The sequence below is a fragment of the Herpailurus yagouaroundi genome, unplaced genomic scaffold (assembly GCF_014898765.1).
Source record: "Herpailurus yagouaroundi ecotype Mexico unplaced genomic scaffold, PumYag 67700, whole genome shotgun sequence".
In the NCBI taxonomy this organism is placed as follows: Eukaryota; Metazoa; Chordata; class Mammalia; order Carnivora; family Felidae; genus Herpailurus; species Herpailurus yagouaroundi.
This window is the reverse complement of record NW_024420499.1, coordinates 761,022-783,133: the sequence shown is the minus strand read 5'-3', so window position 1 is coordinate 783,133 and position 22,112 is coordinate 761,022. Positions and strand designations below refer to the sequence as shown.

General features: G+C 42.1%; 1 protein-coding gene across 2 annotated transcripts in view; it reads left to right on the top strand.

The window, feature by feature from the left end:
* Positions 1-21,374, top strand: part of HTR2C (5-hydroxytryptamine receptor 2C) — a 294,529-nt gene extending 273,155 nt beyond the window's left edge. Inside the window, exon 6 of one of the 2 annotated variants that reach the window (XM_040468377.1) lies at positions 19,402-21,374. In XM_040468377.1, coding sequence (XP_040324311.1) covers positions 19,402-20,228 — 827 coding nt within the window. In that variant the 3' untranslated portion in view covers positions 20,229-21,374. The remainder of the gene's footprint in view (positions 1-19,401) is intronic. The other variant, XM_040468378.1, reaches the window with a different exon arrangement.
* The last annotated feature ends 738 nt before the right edge of the window (positions 21,375-22,112 follow it).

Below are 22,112 nucleotides of genomic sequence, written 5' to 3'. Positions count from 1 at the left end.
ATATATATATAACTTCTTTATCCACTTATCAGTCAATGGACATTTGTGCTCTTTCCATAACTTGGCTTTTGTCGATAATGTTGCTACAAGCATCAGGTGCATGTATCTCTTTGAATCATTATTTTTGTATCCTTTGGGTAAATACCTAGTAGTGCAATTGCTGGATGGTAGGGTCGTTCTGTTTTTAACTTTTGAGGAACCTCCATACTGTTTTCCAGAGTGAACGCACCAATTTGCATGCCCACCAACAATGTAAGAGGGTTCCCCTTTCTCTCCATCTTCACCAACATCTGTTGCTTTCTGCGTTGTTAATTTTAGCCATTCTGACTGGTGCGACGTGGTATCTCAACTGTGGTTTTGATTTGTATTTCCCTGATGATGAGTGATGTGTAGCATCTTTTCCTGTGTCTGCTAGCCATCTCTATGTCTTCCTTGGAAAAATGTATATTCAAGTCTTCCACCCATTTTTGAACTGGATTATTTGATTTTTGGGTGTTGAGTTTTATGAATTTTTATATATTTTGGATACTAACCTTTTATCACATATGTCATATGCAAATATCTTATCCCATTCCATAGGTTGCCTTTTAGTTTTGTTGATAAGCTTCTCATTTTGATGAAGTCCCGATAGTTTATTTTTGCTTTAGTTCCCCTTGCCTCAGGAGACATATCTAGTAAGAAGTTGCTACAGCTGGGGAGCCTGGGTGGCTCAGTCAGTTAGGCATCCAATTCTTGATTTTGGCTCAGGTCATGATCTCACGGTGGGATCCAGGCTGCTGACAACTGGGTGGGGGGCGGTGTGCACACACTCTGTCATGTTTTTAGGAATTTATGCAAATTGTCCAATTTGTTTGCATATAATTTTTTAAAATACTCTCATAATTGTCTGTATTTCTGTGATGTTGGTTGTGATCTGTCTTTATTTTGTGGTTTTATTTATTTGAGCCCTTTCTCTTTTCTTTTTGATAAGTGTAGCAAGCGGTTTATCAATTGTATTAATTTTTTTAAAAATCTCATTCCTGGTTTCATGGATCCATTCTACTGTATCTTTTAGTTTCTATATCATGTATTTCTGCTCTAATCTTTATTATTTCCCTTTTGCTGGCTTTAGCCTTCATTTGTTGTTCTTTCTCTATCTCCTTTAGGTATAAAGTTAGGTTGTTCATTTGAGATTTTTCTTACTTCTTGAGGTAGGCCTGTACTACTATATACTTTCCTCTTGTGACTACTTTTGCCGCATCTCAAAGGTTTTTGGACTGTCACATTTTTATTTTCATTTGTTTCCATGTATATTTTTATTTCTTCCTTGATTTCCTGGTTAACCTATTCATCCTTTAATAGTATGTTGTTTAACTTCCATGTATGGTAGTCTTTCCAAGTTTTTTCTTGTGATTGACTTCAAGTTTCATAGCGTTGTGGTCAGAAAAGATGTATGTTATGATCTCAATCTTTTGTACTTGTTGAGGTCTGATTTCTGACCTAGTATGTGATCTACTCTGAAGAATGTTCCTTGTGCACTTGAAAAGAATGTGTATTATGCTGCTTTAGGATGAAATGCTCTGAATATATATGTTAAATCCATCTGGTCCAGTGGGTCATTGAAAGCCATTGTTTCCTCATTGGTTTTCTGCTTAGATGATCTGTTCATTGTTGTAAGTAGGGTGTTAACGTCCCCTACTATTATTTTTAAGTGTCTATTTATTTATTTTGAGAAAGAGAGAAAGAGCTGGGGAAGGGCACAGAGAGAAGGAGAGGTAGAATTCCAAAATAGGCCCCATGCTGTCAGTGCAGAGCCCAACACTGGGCTCAATCTCATGAACCATGAAATCATGACCTGAGTCAAAATTAAGAGTCAGAGGCTCAACTGACTGAGCCACTCAGGTGGCTCCCTACTATTATTGTATTATTATCAATTCGTTTCTTTATGTTTGTTATTGTTTTATGTATTTGGGTGCTTTCCTGTTGCAGGCATAAATATTTACAATTGTTAGATCTTGTTGTTGGATAGACAACTTTATTGTGGTATAGTGCCCTTCTTTATCTCTTGTTACAGTCTTTGGTTTAAAATCCAGGTTTTCTGGTATAAGTATTGACTTTCTTTTGGCATCCATTTGCATCATAAGTCTCTCCATCCCCCCACTTTCTATCTTCAAATGCCTTTACATCAAAATGAGTCTCCCATAGGCAGCACATAGATGGGTCTTATGTTTATATATGTTCTGACACCCTATGTCTTTTGATTGGATTGTTTAGTCCATTTACATTCAGAGTGATTATTGATAGCTATGTATTTAGTGCCATTTTATTGCTTGTTTCGTGGTTATTTATTTTCTCTGTTCCTTTCTAGTCTTTGTCACTTTTGGTCTTTCTTTCCCACTCAAAGAGTCCTCTTTAATATTTCTTGCAAGTGTGGTTTAGAGGTCACAACCCCCTTTAGCTTTTGTTTGTCTGAGAAACCTTTTATCTCTCCTATTCTGATTGACAGACTTGCTGGATAGAGTATTCTTGGCTGTAAATTTTTCCCATTCTGCACATTGAATATATCATGCCACTTCCTTCTGCATTGCCAAGTTTCTGTGGAGAGATCCTCAGCTAGCCTTATGGGTCTTCCCTTGTAAGTTAGGGACATCTTTTGTCTTGCTGCTTTTAGGATTTTTTCTTCATCACTATATTTTGCAAATTTAACTACAATATGTCTTGGTATTGGCCTGTTTTTGTTGAGCTTGATAAGAGTTCTCTGTGCCTTTTGGGTTTGGATATCTGTTGCCTTCCCCAGATTAAGAAAGTGTTCAGCTATTATTTCCTCAAATTAACCTGTTGCCCTCTTTTCTCTCTTCTTCTTCTGGGACTCCCATGATACGAATGTCATTATGCTCAATGGAGTCTATGAGTTCCTTAAGCGTATTCTCATGATCCAAAATTTTTCTTTCCTTTCTCGCTTTTGTTCAGCTTTGTTATTTCCCATTATTCTATCTTTTATATCGCTTATTTGTTCCTCTGGTTCTTCCATCCTTGTGGTCATTACATTCAGCTGGTTTTGAATCTCAGTTATTGTATTTTTCATTCCTGACTGATTGTTTTTTAACTCTTTTATCTTTGTGGCAAGAGTCTCCCTGATGTCTTCCACGCTTTTCCCAAGCCCAGCTAGTATCCTTATGATTGTTGCTTTAAATTCTCCATCAGGCATATTATCTATATCTGTTTTGATTAGATCTCTAGCCATGACCTGTTTTTTTGTTCTTTCTTTTGGAATGAATTCTTCAGTCTTGGTATTTTGTCTAGGTCTCTGTCTTCTCTGTGTTAGAAAAGCCTCTCGTGTTTCCTGCTCCTGAGAGTAATGGTTTTATGAAAAAGAGATCATAGAGTGTCCAGGGTCTGGCCCTTCAGGAACGTTCTCTGATGTGTACTGCATGCACTCTGCTGCTATGTTTTGGCTGCTCTATCTCTCATGTCAGTCATCTGCAGAGGCTTTCCTTGCTTGCAGTGGGCAGGATTTGGACCTTGGCTAGAGTGTGGCAAGTTTTAACCAGGTGTCATCTGATCTGTTTGTTAAATGAGACCCGATGCTACTTCCACTAGAACTCTATGGTCAGAAGACATGGTGCGTATGGGGCTTTCTGCTGATCTTCTGGGGAAGGGGCCTGCTTAGATGGTCCTTAGACACACTTGCCTGAGTATATGCAGAGCATGGGGGGTGGGACGGACTCGGCACAAGCAGATTAGGCAGCCAGCATTGACACTGTGCTATTTACTCAAGTTGGTTTATGTTGACAGTCAGGGGAGGGAGGTGGTACCAGCCAGCTTCTTTCTCCCCAGAGAGGGGTCTCTGTGCCTGCTGCTCTTAGGAAAGTACTCCCGGAAGAGCAAGTAATTGCCCCCCCATGCACCCTAGGTGTTTTTCAGATGGCTTTTTTCAAGCGGTCTGCCTCTGAGTTGCTTGCCTGCTTGGAACAGCGCTGTGCCTTTTGGGCTCTCTCCCAGCCAAGCCGACTGACTTTTAAAACTCCAAACTTTAGGGACGTGCTGGTCTTCTAAGGGAGAGTCTTGCCACACGGGGATGGATGCAGGTGTGACTAAAAAGAGTAGTCACGCCAGAGTGCAAGGGGCGTGGGGTTTGGAGGAAGCTGGCTAAACAACCAGTTGCCCTCAGCCAGTGTGTCCGCACCTATGCTGAGGGGCAGAGGATGGAAATGGCTCCCACCAGCTCCTTTATTCCTGGAGCAGTATCTCTGCAAACACCACCTCTCACAGATGCTCTCCAAGAAGAGTGAACAGCCTCTCTCCGTGTCCCTTAGGCAACCCTCAGATCACACCATCTACCCCAGGGTTGCCCGCCTGCCTTCTCTCCGGGAGCAGGGCAGTGCCCTCAGCACTCTATCCCTGCCAACCCCATCACCTCTAAAACTCCAGTCTCTGAATCCTGTTGGTTGTAAAAACTTATGAAAATCAGGCCCTCCATTTTCCCAGCCAATGGCTTTGGGAAGTGTTCTCTTTGTGCATATCCCTATGTACTTCTCTCTCTCTTGCCTTTCCCTGCGACCATGGCTCCCTCCCCTCCACAGTATCCATGATCCGTTTCTCCCCCAAACCATGTCTCCACACTTCCTACCTTCCTTGATGTGGTCTCAGACAGTTTGTTCTGTCAGTTTCTTGGGTATTCAGAATGACTTAGTAGTTATGTAGCTGTGTTAGAGGGATGAGGCAGCCTAGGGTTCTCCTACTACTTAGCCCCTCCACCCGACTTCTTCCAATTAATTTTTTTGAGTGTCTTTAAGTTTGTAGTTCCTTTCTTCCGCCATCTCCAATCATCTATAAAATTTGTCCAGTTTAATTTTCATTCACATATTTTACGTCATAGTTCCCAAACTGCCATTCCATTCTTTTTTATAATTGACACGTTTCTGCCAAGACTCAGCATCTCTTTACTCATGAGGGCCATATTTGGCTTTAAGTCCTTCAACATCTTCTTTTCATAACAGTGGCTGCAAATTCTTATCTGATCATTCCAACAGTAGGTGGTATAGGAAGTCTGTTTTTATTGATTGCCTTTTTTGTGATTAATGTAATTTCCTACTTCTTCTTATCTATATTTCACTTTATGAAGGGCACTGTAGATGATGCATTACAAAGAGTCTAGAAGGCATTGTTTTCTTCTAAAAGAGTATTGAATGTCAGGCTGGCATGCTATAAATTTCCTTCTGTTCTTCCTGATCCTACTGAGATTTGGTTTTAGGTTTTATTATGGGGCATCTTTTAAGGACATGACCCTTACTCCTAAGTATGTTCTTTGTTTTGTTTCTGTTGAATCCTCAAGATGTTAGTGATGAGGTAATGGGGTCTCTTCATTCTGGTTGGGTGCCGGGGTCCAGCCCCAGCAGGTCCAGGGGCTCCCGAAGGATGAACGGCGTCGGCAAAAATGACAAATGGACCCAGACAACAGCAGCATGTTAGACTGGCCGCTTTATTGTGGCAAGCGTGGCATTATATTTGTTAGCAAATTCCTTATAGCGTGCGTCATCTATGTTTTCGGGCATTACCTAATTCTAAAAATGTTCCTTTGTGTAGTCACCCATTAAGGGACAACATAGTTATTTTCTTGTAACGTTCCCTCCTGCCCTTTCAAGGTCATCTAGCTCTCAACACCTCAAGTGGAATGTTTACAGGGACATGACTTCTTAATTGTTCCTTTGAACCATTTGCGGTACAAGGAAAAAAAGTATTCACTTTGGTCTGGCGTCCCGGGAGGGAGCCAAGCGGGCCCTGGGAACCCACGCCTTATGTGTTCCCAGAGAGACAATGTATACCCAGGAACTAATGAACCATTCTGTACCTTAACCCACGAGGTCCAGTTATCATCTGGAATGCCTCCTGGGGGCCAAGTGGGCCTAGGGGTTGGAGTAACTTGTATCCATAGATACACTCTTTTGTTGCCCGAGTAGGGATTTCGAACCCATTTATCCCCCTCCTTGGCTAGGAAATTATGGGGCTATCCTTCCCTTAGGTAGAGGAGTCTTTATAGGGGGTGGCAAGGGCTGGATGTAGGGCTGCATTATTTCCCTGCTGAATCTTATTTCTTTCCCCAGTGGTTCTTTCCCTGGGGGGGGGGGGGGGGGGGGCTGTCGTGGGCAACTCCCCAATCGACAAATCGACAAATCCCCAGGTACTTTCATTGGTAAGGGGGGCTGCCCTGACCAACGCTAAGGCCAAATTACATAAAAGCAGGAGTACAAGAAGCTTCACTTTCGGTGGGCCTCCCATGCAGTCCGGATCCGTCCACCGCCCGGGCACTGCCATCAGGCTGGTTTGATAGCTTGGCTTCCGGCAGTTGGGCCGGACTCCAATTTCTAAGACTGTGTGACCTCGAGTATATTTGTCCTCATCGCTGCCACTCACTGCTGGGCCTCATGGAATTTCACCTGTGTATGTGCGACCTAGCTCTCAACCATGTACCTGGAGCGTATGCTTACAAATACTTCTTGGTCTCCCCTTCTGCATAGGTGTCTCTTCTCTTATACCTCGCCTGAGAAATTCCAGGTGTTTTGACAGTCTTGAACTCTGATCTCTGCTTCCTTAGTTAAACAAGACAGCCAATCCCTACTTGGGGTTCCCTTCCCTGTGACGCAGTCAAGAAATTATCTCCAGATAAAGAAGGTGAATATAGGACTTACCTCATGTGCTTCTCTTATCTTAAAAAACACAGACCTACACACATTATTTCTAAATGCCTGAAAACAGTAGTCTCATATATATTTTCTGTCCAGCTTTATGGTTGTTTGTGTCAGGATGGCAACTCTACTACCAAGAACTCTGCCATGGCTGGAAACCTAAGTCCAATTTTTAAAAATCTTTTTTCAGGGACGCCTGGGGGGCTCAGTCGGTGAAGCGGCCGACTTCGGCTCAGGTCGTGATCTCGCAGTCCGTGAGTTCGATCCCCGCGTCAGGCTCTGTGCTGACAGCTCGGAGTCTGGGGCCTGTTTCGGATTCTGTGTCTCCCTCTCTCTCTCCCATTCGTGCTCTGTCTCTCTCTGTCTCAAAAATAAATCAACGTTAAAAAAAATAATAAAAATCTTTTTCCATCGTGGTTAAATTTAGATGATACGTATTGACCTTCTTGAGGTTCATTGACCCTTGTTTCTACTACTAATCCCATCCATCAAATTTTCTTAATTTTAAATAGTGATTTTTTTTTAATGCAGGATTTCTTTTCTTTAGTTTCCACATCTATCCTGAAATTCCCATCTCTACCACCACATGTCTATCTTTTCTGATAAATTATTACCATATTTATCTGTTAAAGCTTTTGTCTGTCAATTCCAATATCTGGATCCTGTGGGGATCTGTTTCTATGTACCCAGTTTCCTCTTTATAGTGGGTCGCATTTTTCTGTCTCTCTTGTATATCTAGTCATGTTATAAATATACTCTTACAGAAGCACTGTTTTTGGTTTTTTATGGTAGGCTCAGGGTTTTAAAAGCTCTAATTTTTATTCCTAGGGCAAATCCTTTAGTCCTATGAAATGCTTTTTCCCCTAAGGCATGTTCCTCCTGAGTATAAGAGAAAGGGCGAGGTCTTTACTAACCTTTTCTAATGGTGTGATGCCAACTCCCAACTTTGTTTTCTCTGCCATAGACAACCGTAGAAATCCTTATTAAATACTTTCATGTTTTCAAATGTTGCTTGCTCCATAGGCTCCTTGGAATCTCACACACAAAGGATTCAAGTGTCATAAAGCAACGGGAGGGAATATTGTATTGAAATCGTAAGCCCCCTCTTCCCCGTGGCTTTGTCCTTTTCTCTGACTGCACTTTCCAAACCCCAGCTGTTCGGGCAGATCTTGGCCTATTCTCTGACTCCCACTTCAATTCCACTGCAAGTTTCTGCTCTGAGATCTAACCTCGAGGCTGGAGAATGCCCTCAGGGGGAGAAACATACAAATTTGGAGCTCAAACACTATGTCTCCCTCATTCAATAGCTGCTTCCCCTGTAATTTCTACATGCTTTTTGCTCACTCTCACGTACCTTCACATGTTGGGGTTTTTGTTCACAGTTTATGATTGTTATTACCACGAGTGCTGGTCTTCTATAAACTACCCCACCATTATTAGAAAATAAGAGTCTTTTTCCTAGCATTTTTTATAGTTTCTTATAGCAAGAAGTTAAATCTGATTCTGATACCAGGTACTACATCATGACTGTAACTGGGAATGTGTAAATTTTGATGTTGCAAAAGGTTAACATCTTTATTTTGACTAACCTATAACGGAAATTGGGGATTTACTCCAATTGCAAATGTAGGCAACAAACCAGAAGGGTAATTTGCAGTATCTATATTATTATCATCAATAGGACTCACAGATAATTGAAAATCACATTCAGTTCCGGCAAATATCTGAACATATGGTAGACGCTGGTCCCTATCTCAAAATTTCAGTAGCTCTTTGATCCATAACTAGACCTTGATAGTTAACGTGTTAATCAGAAAGCATATATATTGCCGTCTCTGAAGTTTAGCTTTAATTTATTATTTTTTTTTTAACGTTTATTTATTTTTGGGACAGAGAGAGACAGAGCATGAACGGGCGAGGGGCAGAGAGAGAGGGAGACACAGAATCAGAAACAGGCTCCAGGCTCTGAGCCATCAGCCCAGAGCCTGACGCGGGGCTCGAACTCCCGGACCGCGAGATCGTGACCTGGCTGAAGTCGGACGCTTAACCGACTGCGCCACCCAGGCGCCCCTCTGAAGTTTAGCTTTAATGTTTGATAGCAGAACGTCAAACGAATTTTGTTTCCTTTGTTATCCCCTGTGTTGTTTTATCCATTCAAAAACATTACTCTGACAATAAATCATATTTTAAAAAACACATTATTCTGAGAGGAGGTCTATAGTTACAAAAAGGTTTAGAACCCTTGCCCTAGATTCTTTTCTGAGCCTCCTTCTCTTTCCACAACAGTTCTTAAAAGATCATGACCTTATAATTTCCCCTTATAAGAAAAGTCCTGTCCCGAGCTCACACCTGTCTCCTGAGTTCTAAACACCTATATTCACATAGAATTTCATACTGATCCTCAATGCGGACTTCGAACCTGACACAATCCAGAGTCCACTACCTTCCCTGCCACAATCTTGCTCCTTCACCCATGGTCCTATGCTTAGTGGCAACCCCATCTACCTGAGGACACAAACCAGAAACCTGCAATTATTTGTTGACTCCTTCCTCTCCCTCACATACCCTATCCAGTCAATCACCATGTCTTATTGATGGAACTTCCTAAATATCACAAAATTGGTTTATTTCGCTTAATCCTTCCTACTTCTCCCTTAGTTTAGACTCTCTTCTTGCCTTTGCATAATAATATCTTTCTTACCCGTTACAAGAGACCTGAAGCCCCCTTCTACCCAAGCGTTCACTTTCTGCCTAGGGACCCAGCCGTTCGTTTATTCTCAGGTTCTCAGACCCTTGTTCCATTGCCCATTGTCTTTTTCTCCCGAGTCTCCAAACTCTCCCTCCTAAATATTTTCCCGGCAGCACAGAAGACTGTTCAACTTATTTTCTTTTTAAGAAAACCTTACTGGGGCGCCTGGGTGGCGCAGTCGGTTAAGCGTCCGACTTCAGCCAGGTCACGATCTCGCGGTCCGTGAGTTCGAGCCCCGCGTCGGGCTCTGGGCTGATGGCTCAGAGCCTGGAGCCTGTTTCCCATTCTGTGTCTCCCTCTCTCTCTGCCCCTCCCCTGTTCATGCTCTGTCTCTCTCTGTCCCAAAAATAAATAAACGTTGAAAAAAAAATTAAAAAAAAAAAAAAAAGAAAACCTTACTATCTCCATTCATCTAACTACTTCACTCTCCTTATTTCTTATTGCTTCACAGAATCAACAAATATCCACTTAAATCATTTTGTACATCAAGTTAACAACTCGGCTCTTTTGCCATCTATCAGTTATTTCTTCTTTCTAGTTCATTCCTCTTTTACCTTTTCAGGTAGGCCTTGATCATTTCTACCACCCATTCATACTATCATCTCTTCCAATAGAAAGTAACAGGCATTTTTAATTCCTAGTGTAACTCTTGCAGTTGTTTCTGACTTTACCTCCTCAGGGACCTTACTCCATCACCTGTTACTTTTCTTTCTTGTATCTTTAAGTTCTTCCACTTTGCCGGCTTTCACCCCTAACAATGTAAGCACATTATTGGACTTTAAATATAGGCTTAGTGTTTTCAAATGATTTAGTCATCCTGCTCTTCCTGGTGCACAGAGGAAGGAGCTTAGATGGACAGATTTCCTTTACGAATGCAAATTTCTCTAACAAAAGGGTAACTTCTACTTTTTCTTTTTTTTTCAATATATGAAATTTATTGTCAAATTGGTTTCCATACAACACCCAGTGCTCATCCCAAAAGGTGCCCTCCTCAATACCCATCACCCACCCTCTCCTCCCTCCCACCCCCCATCAACCCTCAGTTTGCTCTCAGTTCTCAACAGTCTCTTATGCTTTGGCTCTCTCCCACTCTAACCTCTTTTTTTTTTTTTTCCTTCCCCTCCCCCATAGGTTTCTGATAACTTTCTCAGGATCCACGTAAGAGTGAAAACATATGGTATCTGTCTTTCTCTGTATGGCTTATTTCACTTAGCATCACACTCTCCAGTTCCATCCACGTTGCTACAAAGGGCCATATTTCGTTCTTTCTCATTGCCACGTAGTACTCCATTGTGTACATAAACCACAATTTCTTTATCCATTCATCAGTTGATGGACATTTAGGCTCTTTCCATAATTTGGCTATTGTTGAGAGTGCTGCTATAAACATTGGGGTACAAGTGCCCCTATGCATCGGTACTCCTGTATCCCTTGGGTAAATTCCTAGCAGTGCTATTGCTGGGTCATAGGGTAGGTCTATTTTTAATTTTTTGAGGAAGCTCCACATTGTTTTCCAGAGCGGCTGCACCAATTTGCATTCCCACCAACAGTGCAAGAGGTTTCCCGTTTCTCCACATCCTCGCCAGCATCTATAGTCTCCTGATTTGTTCATTTTGGCCACTTTGGCGTGAGGTGATATCTGAGTGTGGTTTTGATTTGTATTTCCCTGATGAGGAGCGACGTTGAGCATCTTTTCATGTGCCTGTTGGCCATCCGGATGTCTTCTTTAGAGAAGTGTCTATTCATGTTTTCTGCCCATTTCTTCACTGGGTTATTTGTTTTTTGGGTGTGGAGTTTGGTGAGCTCTTTATAGATTTTGGATACTAGCCTTTTGTCCGATATGTTATTTGCAAATATCTTTTCCCATTTCGTCGGTTGCCTTTTAGATTTGTTGGTTGTTTCCTTTGCTGTGCAGAATCATAAGGTCCCAGTAGTTCATTTTTGCTTTTAATTCCCTTGCCTTTGGGGATGTGTCGAGTAAGAAATCACTGCAGCTGAGGTCAGAGAGGTTTTTTTCTGCTTTCTCCTCTAGGGTTTTGATGGCTTCCTGTCTCACATTCAGGTCCTTTATCCATTTTGAGTTTATTTTTGTGAATGGTGTGAGAAAGTGGTCTAGTTTCAACCTTCTGCATGTTGCTGTCCAGTTCTCCCAGCACCATTTGTTAAAGAGACTGTCTTTTTTCCATTGGATGTTCTTTCTTGCTTTGTCAAAGATTAGTTGGCCATACGTCTGTGGGTCTAGTTCTGGGGTTTCTATTCTATTCCATTGGTCTATGTGTCTGTTTTTGTGCCAATACCATGCTGTCTTGATGATGACAGCTTTGTAGTAGAGGCTAAAGTCTGGGATTGTGATGCCTCCTGCTTTGGTCTTCTTCTTCAAAATTCCTTTGGCTATTCGGGGCCTTTTGTGGTTCCATATGAATTTTAGGAGTGCTTGTTCTAGTTTCGAGAAGAATGCTGGTGCAATTTTGATTGGGATTGCATTGAATGTGTACGTAGCTTTGGGTAGTATTGACATTGTGATAATATTTATTCTTCCAATCCATGAGCACGGAGAACTTCTACTTTTTCAGAGCTTCTTCTGTGTTTGTGATGTCTCAAAATAATCAACTCGAAATGATCCGTACCCCAAAGAGGCATATTTTGCGATGGCACATTCTGCTACCTCTTGGTAGTAATGCGGCCCTATTTCAGTGCTGTCTCTGATTTCACTTCCTCATGCCCTCAGCCATGTTGCAGTTAAATCCTAAGACCTTCCCCACCCACCTCTCCACACGTGCTCATCCACGTGTATCTCACAAGCCCTGAACATTCCTCTCGTTCCTCAGGCTCCTGGCCTGTCTTCTCTTGCTTTCCTGCTACAGTCTTCTTTTAGTTCAAGTTCCCTCAGAGTCATTTCTGTTCTTCTCCTTGCCCTTACTTTTGCGATCCTTAACCTTTATTCACACATACCCCCGTCCCTACTCTTCTCAAAGCTAAAAAACCCTTGAAGTTCAACATCGACTCCGAGCCTGACTCTGAATTTCTTACCATTCTCACTGCACGGACCTCATAGTGATGTACGTACCACAGCATGCTATCAACTCCCATGTGCAAGAGACTCCTTACTCCACCAGGCAAGGGACCACTCATGTCAGCATGACGTTGTGTGATCCTCCCAAGTGTCCTCGAAAAAATTCCTTTCCATGAAGAACAGCTCATGAAAATAGATGCCTCTGAGATTGCCTTTGAGTTTAATAGGAAGTTGAATTACTGACAATAGCCCTCCAGTTTATAAGAATGTTTTCATTTTGGTGTTGGCTAATTTGTTCCAGGAAATTCATTCTATAAACTCTCTCCCCTCTTTTGTATCACCATTCATTATTTATCTGTTTTCACTATTCCACTATAATTGTTGTCTCTATAATCATCAGGGACCTCCTCACTTTCTTTTTTTTTCTTTAATTTATTTTTTCAATTTACATCCAAGTTAGTTAGCATATAGTGCAACAGTGATATCAGGAGCAGATTCCTCAATGCCCCTTACCCATGTAGCTCACCCCCCCCCACAACCCTTCCAGTAACCCTATGTTCTCCATATTTAAGAATCTCTTCTGTTTTGTCTCCCTCCCTGTTTTTATATTATTTTTGTTTCCCTTCTTTATGTTCATTTGTTTTGTCTCTTAAAGTCCTCATATGAGTGAAGTCATATGATTTTTGTCTTTCTCTGACTAATTTCACTTAGCATAATACCCTCCAGTTCCATCCACGTAGTAGCAAATGGCAAGATTTCATTCTTTTTGATTGCCGAGTAATACTCCGTTGTATATATACACCACCTCTTCTTTATCCATTCATCCATCGATGGGCATTTGGGCTCTTTCCATACTTTGGCTGTTGTCGATAGTGCTGCTATAAACACGGGGGTGCATGTGTCCCTTTGAAACAGCATACCTGTACCCCTTGGGTAAATGCCTAGTAGTGCAATTAGTAGTCGTAGGGTAGTTCTACTTTTAGTTTTTTGAAGAATCTCCATACACTTTTCCAGAGTGGCTGCCCCAGCTTGAATTCCCATGTTTTTGTTTTTAAATGTATGTCTATTTTGAGAGAGAGCAAGGGAGCAAAGGAGGGACACAGAGAGAGATTCCCAAGCAGGCTCCATGCTGTCAGTGCAGAGCCGGACACAGGGACACAGGGCTTGATCTCATGAACTGTGAGATTGTCACCTGAGCCGAAATCAAGAATCGAATGCTTCAAGGACTGAGCCACTCGGGCGCCCCTCTTTTTAGGTTTGACAATCATTTTCAAAGACAGAGGCAATGTTTTAAGTTCTAGACTTCTCTGGGGCATTTGACTCTGCTGATACCTTCTTCAGAACATTCCATCCCTTTGCCTGCTTTGACATAATTCTTCAGTCACACTGAATTACCACCACGCTGCTGATACCCATTTTGCAAATTGTGCTCCTGATAATTTTGATCTTACCAGGAGAGATTAAAAGAAGTTTTTCAGACCAGATTCACACATGTGAACGTACTTGCATTGACGACTACATAGTGATGACTGACCGGCTGACGGTAATTGTAAGAGACTATCAGTTTTAAGACACATCATGCTTTCAAACACATTAAAATCTGAAAGAAATTGTGCATCTAAGAATCATTGGCATATGGTATTATTATCTGATAGTTCGAAGAGAATTGATCTGTGTTGCTTGAATTCGAAGCTTTCTAAAACAGTGTGAACATGTTTACACATTTTCTGAATTTACTTGCCTTATTTGAAGTAAATGATCTTACCAAGTTATTTTATGGCTTTTATGAGGTTGGAATGAGATAATGCATGAAAAGTATGTGATGCAGCTAAAACACGAGAGTCAGTGAGTACTCAGTGAATGATAAGAGTAGTTAGTAGCAGTGATGATATTTTTAATAAAGACTTGAACTATAACTGTTTCCGAATTCAACGTTTTTAAAGTGCTAAGACCCTATATGTTTACAGAAAGCATTCTTGTCTCTCTGAGATTCAGTAAGCTTAATAAATAATAATCATTTTTTCAGAGTGTTTTGAGAGCTAAATGAGATAATGCATGCAAAATATTTGCCAGCTGATTGGTTGGAGTAGTACTTGACATTTTCAGCAGAACATGCGTGATAATTTATCTTTGTTGTTTCTAGAATTCTAAAGAAGATTGATAAAGATTCATTGAAGTTAATTTCAGAAAGATTCCTTGCCTCTCGTTAATAATTCCTTCTTTCTATGTTTTTGCCTGCACAGAGTAAGGTAACACATGAAAGTATACAATACTCATAAAATACTTGACTTGGTGTGTGACAAATCGGAAGCAGTCTTTCTCCTTGGCCAACTGAAAGCTTTTAGAAATAAAAATATCAGAGACTGCTCCAATTATACTTACTAAAATCATTTAATTTTTCTGAAGTTAACTTCACCCAATAACATGTGCCTTTCAGAATTTTTGCAAGAATGAATAAGATAGTGCATGAAGTTCATTGCTATTATCAATATTGTTTATATTTACCTGACATTATACTATCCCCTGAATTTCTACTGATGGACAAATTTAAAGTATGAGAAAGACTTTACACATTTGCTGAACTTAACTCTCCAGGGTTTAAGTAACTTCAGCTATTAACACAGACTAGCAGTTCTCAAACTCAGTGGTATCAGGACCACTTTATACTCTTTAGAATAATTGAAGATCCCAAAAAGCTTTTGTTTATGTGGATTATATCTACTGATACTTGCTGTATTTACAATTAAACCTGAGAAATGTTTAAACTATTTATGAACGATTTCCCTTTAAATAACAAGAACGAACCCTGGTAATGTTAACGTTAAGTAACATTTTGATGAAAACTATGTTTTACAGTTTTGAACACCTCTCCCGTGTTTAGTTTTATGGAAAGACAGTTGAATTCTCATACATGTAGCTGCATTCAACTTGTGATGCTTTGCTTGGATTAAAGTTTATGAAGAAAACGCAGTTTTAAAGACAAAGAGTTGGAAAAAGGAAACCTAGCAAACCCTCTCAAAGAATCTCAGAGGCCCCCAAGGTCCTTGAACCACACTTTGAGAACTGCTGACACATATCTTTAGTTTTTTTTTTTTTTTTTTAAGTATGGAATAAGATAATCTGTGCAATATGTGTTGTTATTAATGCTGCTTCGTTTGTTGCTATTATTTATGATTTCCAGATATCATCAAAAAAAACCTTGAGTTTCTTCTTGTTTTGTTGACTGCATTCATGGTTGCTTTAAAAAAAAAGAAAGAAAGAAAAAGAAAATTAATAATGGCATAAATTTGGTAAAGCGGTTAAGCCACTTTGCCAAAAAATATCTGTATTACAGAGTCTTTCACCAAATTGAGATAATACAGTTTACATGTATAATATCAGTGATCTGCATGGCTCCGTGCCTGGAACATAAGAGAGACTCAAGAAAAGGCAGCTTTAGAATCATTCTTTACTCCATGTACATGACATTACACACATAGATGCCACGGAAAAAAACTGGACTTACATATCCAATCACAGCTTCAGCTCATCTGGAATCCATCTTTTGCTATCCTTTGACACAGGCCTATTTTGAGAGCCCAGAGTCCCTTATGAAAGTGAATAAATCTTTTAACAAACACACTAATCCCGCTGCAGAGCTGGGCTCTGATCTCATGGTCAGTGTGTAAGGCCCCTCCCCCAGAGACTTCACGTGTCGCGAGAAGACTGTGCAGCCTTTCCTGTAGGGAGTTGAATCACCAGTCCAGCAGTTGTTTCCTGAGTGTAGGTTTCTCAGCCCTTATCAGGATTCCTCCAGAGCGAATGTGAATTCCCTAGATCAAGTCTCTAGCCTCAAGCTCTAGTTCCCAAGATGCTGGGGGAAAGGGGTGCGAGAGGGGAGAGGTTGGAAGGGGAGCAGTTCCCCAAACCCCCTCTGGTCTTGCTATAGGATCCTAAGAAAATATGAGTTTTCCCCTCCCAGCACTTTGTCAGAAAAGGGCTTTCTTTCCTACAGTTATATCAAAGTGGTGAGTGTTTGTACTCAGGACCCCGAGTCTTTTGCTCTAGAAGTAATCACTTCCAAGCCTAGCGTGGCCAGTAAGTCTTGGAGAACTTTATGATCTGGGATCTAATGGCGATTTCATTGCCTGCTTCAGAAAGGGCCTTTATGTCTTCTTTTTCTCTTCTTAACTTTTAAAATATTACTAAACTTTTGTTATGGAGGCTTTCAAGATTGCAAAAGTAGGTAGCATTATATAATAGAGACTCATGTATTCATCATCCAGCTCCCAAATTTATCAATTTATGGACTGTCTGGTTTCACTCCTATCTACATTTCCCTTCCATATTATTTTGAAATAAATTCCAGACATCACAATACTTCATACATATTTCAGTATGCATATCTAAAAATACAAGAACTTTTTTTTTCTACATAGCCACCATACCAACATCTCTCTGAAAGATTAATGAACAGTAATGATTTCATATCATGGAAAGGCCAGTCATGGTTCAAAATTTCCAGCTGGGTCATGAACGCTTTTCAATGTTTGTTGGCATCGAGATTCCAAGAAGGGCCACATATTGTAATTGCTTGATAGGTATTTTAAGACTGTCTTAATCTGCATGTTCTTCCTCTAGTTTTTTTTCTCTTGCAAATTATGTTTTGAAGAAGTCCTTCCCTTTTTTTTCTTACTTCCCTATTCACTCCTCTAACTCCAGAAAACTTCCTGCGACCTAACCCTTCGCTAAAACATTTCATCGAAGATAAGCCACTACTGACTTCCTTCGGGCACACTTGATCTACCCTGTTTCTAAAGACTCCCTTCTTCTTTATGAGTTTCCGAATAAAGGTTCCAACGTTAAGAGCTGGCAACCTGCGTACCTGCCTTTCCGTAACTCAAGAAATGTAACCTGTGTGGTTCTCTCGTGTAGTCTGTAGTCCCAAATGCCTGTTGAAATTCCTCCATGCATTTCATCACACTTGGTGACAAAGAGCCTCGTCACATCTATTACTGCTTCTCACACCATCACTTGGTCTCTTTCTCTGGGGAAACAAAAGGCCAGTCATTTCAGAAATTCCGCATCTCAGGAAGAGGGCAGACAGATCACTTTCCAAGTGCGCTCTCTTCCTCGTGTCTTCCCAGGGAGTGAACACCAGTCAACGTCCTCAGGGGGCTCTAGCAGAGAGCCGTTGACCATTTTTCACTTTTGGTCATCCAGCCAAAAGTCTCCACCTGATGCAGGCTGTTGGGACAGCTTGTACCAAGGGATTTTCGGTTTTCAGATCCGTCACAGTTCTGTATGTGTTCCGTAAAGCCAGCAACAATCTCTAGGAGTGCACTTCTGTCTCCCCTCACAGCTCATAATGTGAATATCTACCAGCCCGGGATGCCTAATAATAATCTCAGATAGGTTCCTAAGAGTGCAATCTGACTTTTCCCAGGCTTCAACGTCCTGGGGGGACACGAGAGAGAATAAATTAACATTAAAACTTGAACTTCAGGGGCACCTGGGTGGCTCAGTCGATTAAGCCTCCGACTTAGGCTCAGGTCATGATGTCACAGTCGGTGAGTTCAAGCCCCGCATCGGGCTCTGTGCTGAGACCTCAGAGCCTGGAGCCTGCTTCGGATTCTGTGTCTCCCTCTCCCTGTGCCCCTACCCTGCTTGCTCTCTCTCTCTCTTTCTCAGAAATAAATAAATATTAAAAAAAAAAACAAAAACCCTTGAACTTCATTTGCAAGTTATCCCTACTTATTGATGCAGGATCTCTTCAAGATCTACCAGAGAGATTTCTGAAAATTTCCAAGCTTTTCCCTTAGACGGAGGCACAAGATCCCTTTCCACTCCCACCTCCTTGTTGATGTTTCCTACCCCTGAGCCTGTTTATTCATGGAGCTGCTTACCTACAAGGGCTACCTCTCAGTATTCTTAAAAAACAAACAAAAAATGCTCGAAATTCTAGACAGAAGTGAGACTACTGCGTCTCTCCCAATTCTGCATTTTACTCTGCCTCTGGCCCTTGAAATGATGCTGCTTATGCCCAGCGACTCACAGAAACTCTTGCTGAAAAGAGAGCCCTCTCAGTTTCTGCATATAGATCATTTGTGCATAGCGGTCCGATCTCGTCCCGGCAGCACGGCTGGGTGCCATCCTGTTCTCTGCATCTCAAATAACCAGAGCTCCCCAGGCTCTGGCTCCACAGGACTCACACCTAAAATTTCCTCTTCTTACCCTCGTTCCTCAGGAAAGGCGGGAGTGAGCTAAAAATTCATCTCAAACACAGGGGGGGCCTCGGTGGCTCCGTCGGTTAAGCATCCAACTCTCCATTTTGGCTCAAGCCATGGTCTCACCGTTGGTGGGTTCAAGCCCCTCATCGGGCTCTGCGCTGGCAGCACGGAGCCTGCTTGAGATTCTCTCTGTCTTTCTGCTTGGCCCCTCCCCTGCTTTCTCTCTCAAAACTAAATAAACATTTTTAAAAAGAGCTCATCTCAAACTCAGCCCGGCCAACCCTGATAGGCTGTGATGAGTGTCATAGGCGGTATGCGCATCATTTTTATTGCATGTGGAAGATGACATGCCAACAACACGAACCTCTGAATTTATCAATGACATTTGAGTATAGAAGTAACGCATCCATCCACTCAACGATTGTTGAGTGCCCGCTGTGCGCCAGCGCAGTTCTGGGAGCTGGAAATGAAAGGAAGCAGACACGATGCACTCTTACACACAAGCAACAATGGTAATTCCTTGCCTCCCGCACAGAAATGTGGGGGGAAGGCATTCCCCACAGGAGAGAAGCTGCCATTTCCTGAGGCCCGCCTGCTTCTCTTTCACGTGCCTATCAACTCAGGCCATGAATAGCTTTCAACAAAGAATCAGCTCGGAATTTTCTCCGGCAAAGTGCGATGGGATGGATGTCTGCAGCTGTACAAACCCGCGCAGCTCTCCAGTGCTCTGTAACAAGACCTTCCCTTCTTCTTCTGTTCCTCCAGGGGTATCAGTTCCTATCCCAGTGATCGGACTGAGAGACGAAGAGAAAGTGTTCGTCAACAACACGACCTGCGTGCTGAACGACCCAAACTTCGTCCTTATCGGGTCCTTCGTCGCCTTCTTCATCCCGTTGACGATCATGGTGATTACGTATTGCCTGACGATCCACGTCCTCCGCCGCCAAGCCCTGATGTTACTGCACGGCCACGTCGAGGAACCGCCCGGAATAAGCCTGGACTGTCTCAAGTGCTGCAAGAGGAACCCCCCCGAGGAAGAGAGCGCTCCCAACCCCAACCAGGACCCGAACCCGCGCCGCAGGAAGAAGAAAGAGCGCCGTCCCCGGGGCACCATGCAAGCCATCAACAACGAACGGAAAGCGTCGAAAGTCCTTGGCATTGTTTTCTTTGTGTTTCTGGTCATGTGGTGCCCGTTCTTCATCACCAATATTCTGTCGGTTCTGTGTGGGAAGGCCTGTAATCAGAAGCTCATGGAGAAGCTTCTGAATGTGTTTGTCTGGATTGGCTATGTGTGTTCGGGCATTAATCCCCTGGTGTACACGCTTTTCAACAAAATTTACCGAAGGGCTTTCTCTAACTATTTGCGCTGCAATTATAAGGCAGAGAAGAAGCCTCCGGTCAGACAGATCCCGAGGGTCGCGGCCACTGCTTTGTCTGGGAGGGAGCTTAACGTTAACATTTACCGGCACACCAACGAACCGGTGGTTAAGAAAGCGGATGATCGGGAGCCCGGTATAGAAATGCAGGTAGAGAACTTGGAGCTGCCGGTTAACTCCTCCAATGTGATTAGTGAAAGGATCAGCAGTGTGTGATTAGCAGTGCGGAAGCGGCAGAGGCCTTTCCTGCGGGAAAGCTACCAACGTAGGAAAAGGTTCTCTAATTCTTCTGTCGGTCATACCTAATGTAAATATCGTCGTCCGATTTAAAAAAAAAAAAAAGTGTTTTTGTATATAGCTTTGCAACTTTACAATCATGCATACAATAGTGAGATTTAGGGTTCTATATTTACTGCTTATAACAGATGGAGAATAACTTATTTTGATTATTCGATGCGTAAAACGTTGATGTTTCTTCTTTCCCTCCTTCTTTCCTTCCCTCCTTCCCCCGCCCCCCTCTCTCTGTCTCTCTCTCTCGCCCACTCACTTTTGTGCATAAGGAAAGGTGGATGTTCATCTCAGGTGGCGTTTGCGTGAGACCAGAATGATGTACAGGGACAGTGGTTACACTTCAGCCACACCAAAATTGACAATTCGCTGGACTCTTTTCCCGGGTTAACAGTAAATATACGCTTTAAACTCTTGCTCTGCTCATCTACACACATCAACGTAGTAAGATAGGTTCTGCCTTCTGATGACCTTATCACACCTATTCGCGACGTCAAAGGTAGAACTTAGCCTCGTTGTCACATACAGGGGCAAAATTTGACATTGTCAGAATGTCGTGTTGGTATTTTACCGCAATGTCCGTCCCCAAACATAGTGGTCTTTTAACATAGCAGCTGGATGACCAGGACTACGGAAGTGGAAGGCTGATACGAGATATATACACCAATAGCTTTTCACTTCTCAAGGACAATGTTCAAATTCTGATTACAATGCCAAGCAAACTGGAATTAACGTCTTCATTCTGGTCCTTAGTAAATACCTAATTCTGTGATGAAACTGGGGAATGAGATCCCAGAGTTATTTCCCAATCCAGGATTCAACGTCGATTGGGTTTTGATCTCCGAATCCTGGAAATTCGTGTGCTACACACAAAGTGAAATTTGCATTTTGAGCCTTATTAAAGTATTTTCATAATTACGGTACCTCTGTCTATAGGACCCAATTTAGCAGTCCATTTTTGAGTAAAACTTGCGCAGGAAGAGCATAGGTGACCAAAACCTTGGAAGTTTTACTTGATTAAGGACTACAGAATTAGGCCCTTAGAATGTGAAAAAAAAAAAAAAAAAAAAAAAGTAATTACAAAACAAGCTTGTACTGAACTCTGGGAAAAACAGAAATAGAGTTTCCATTCGGATTTTAAACAAAATGTATCTCATTTTCAGATCCTTCCAAGCTCTCGTGCAGGAAGAGGCTGCAGCTAATTTGTGAAAGTGGAAAGCTCTTCATTGTCCTGCAGTTGTGTAGCAGAGGTTTAAATTTTTGTTAAAATATAGCGTTGTGTCACAATAAGTGTTGGCCATCGTTTCCATTCGTGGGCCTGCTGCTCTAAGAATTCAGCGCCATTTAACTTGTGGGCCTGCTGCTCTAAGAATTCAGCGCCATTTAACTTGTTTGCTAACCGTGAGAGGTTTTCAAGCACTGCTAACGTCAGACCATTAAGTCTATGCTGTGTTCCGAGTATACAAGCGTTTCCAGTGACTATCTTTCCATGTGTGTCCATTTCACACAACTGTGGATCAATTTCCCGAAGAATGCATGATGCCATCTCTGATGCCTGACAGTTACTTACGCGCCTTAGCGTGTGCTTCTCGGTTGGTGAAAGCAGAATCTGAATTTCAAAAACCCCTGGTCGATGTTCTCAACACACAGCATAGATAAATCCAACCGTCTGCCACCAGGGCAGTGGGAGAGCTGCTGTATTCGAGGAAACTCATACAGTCTCTACTCGATGAGCAACACTGCCGAATATCCGTCAATAGCTTGAGCATGCCCAAATCTGACATGAAAGTCAAGTCTACCTGCCTGTTCTAG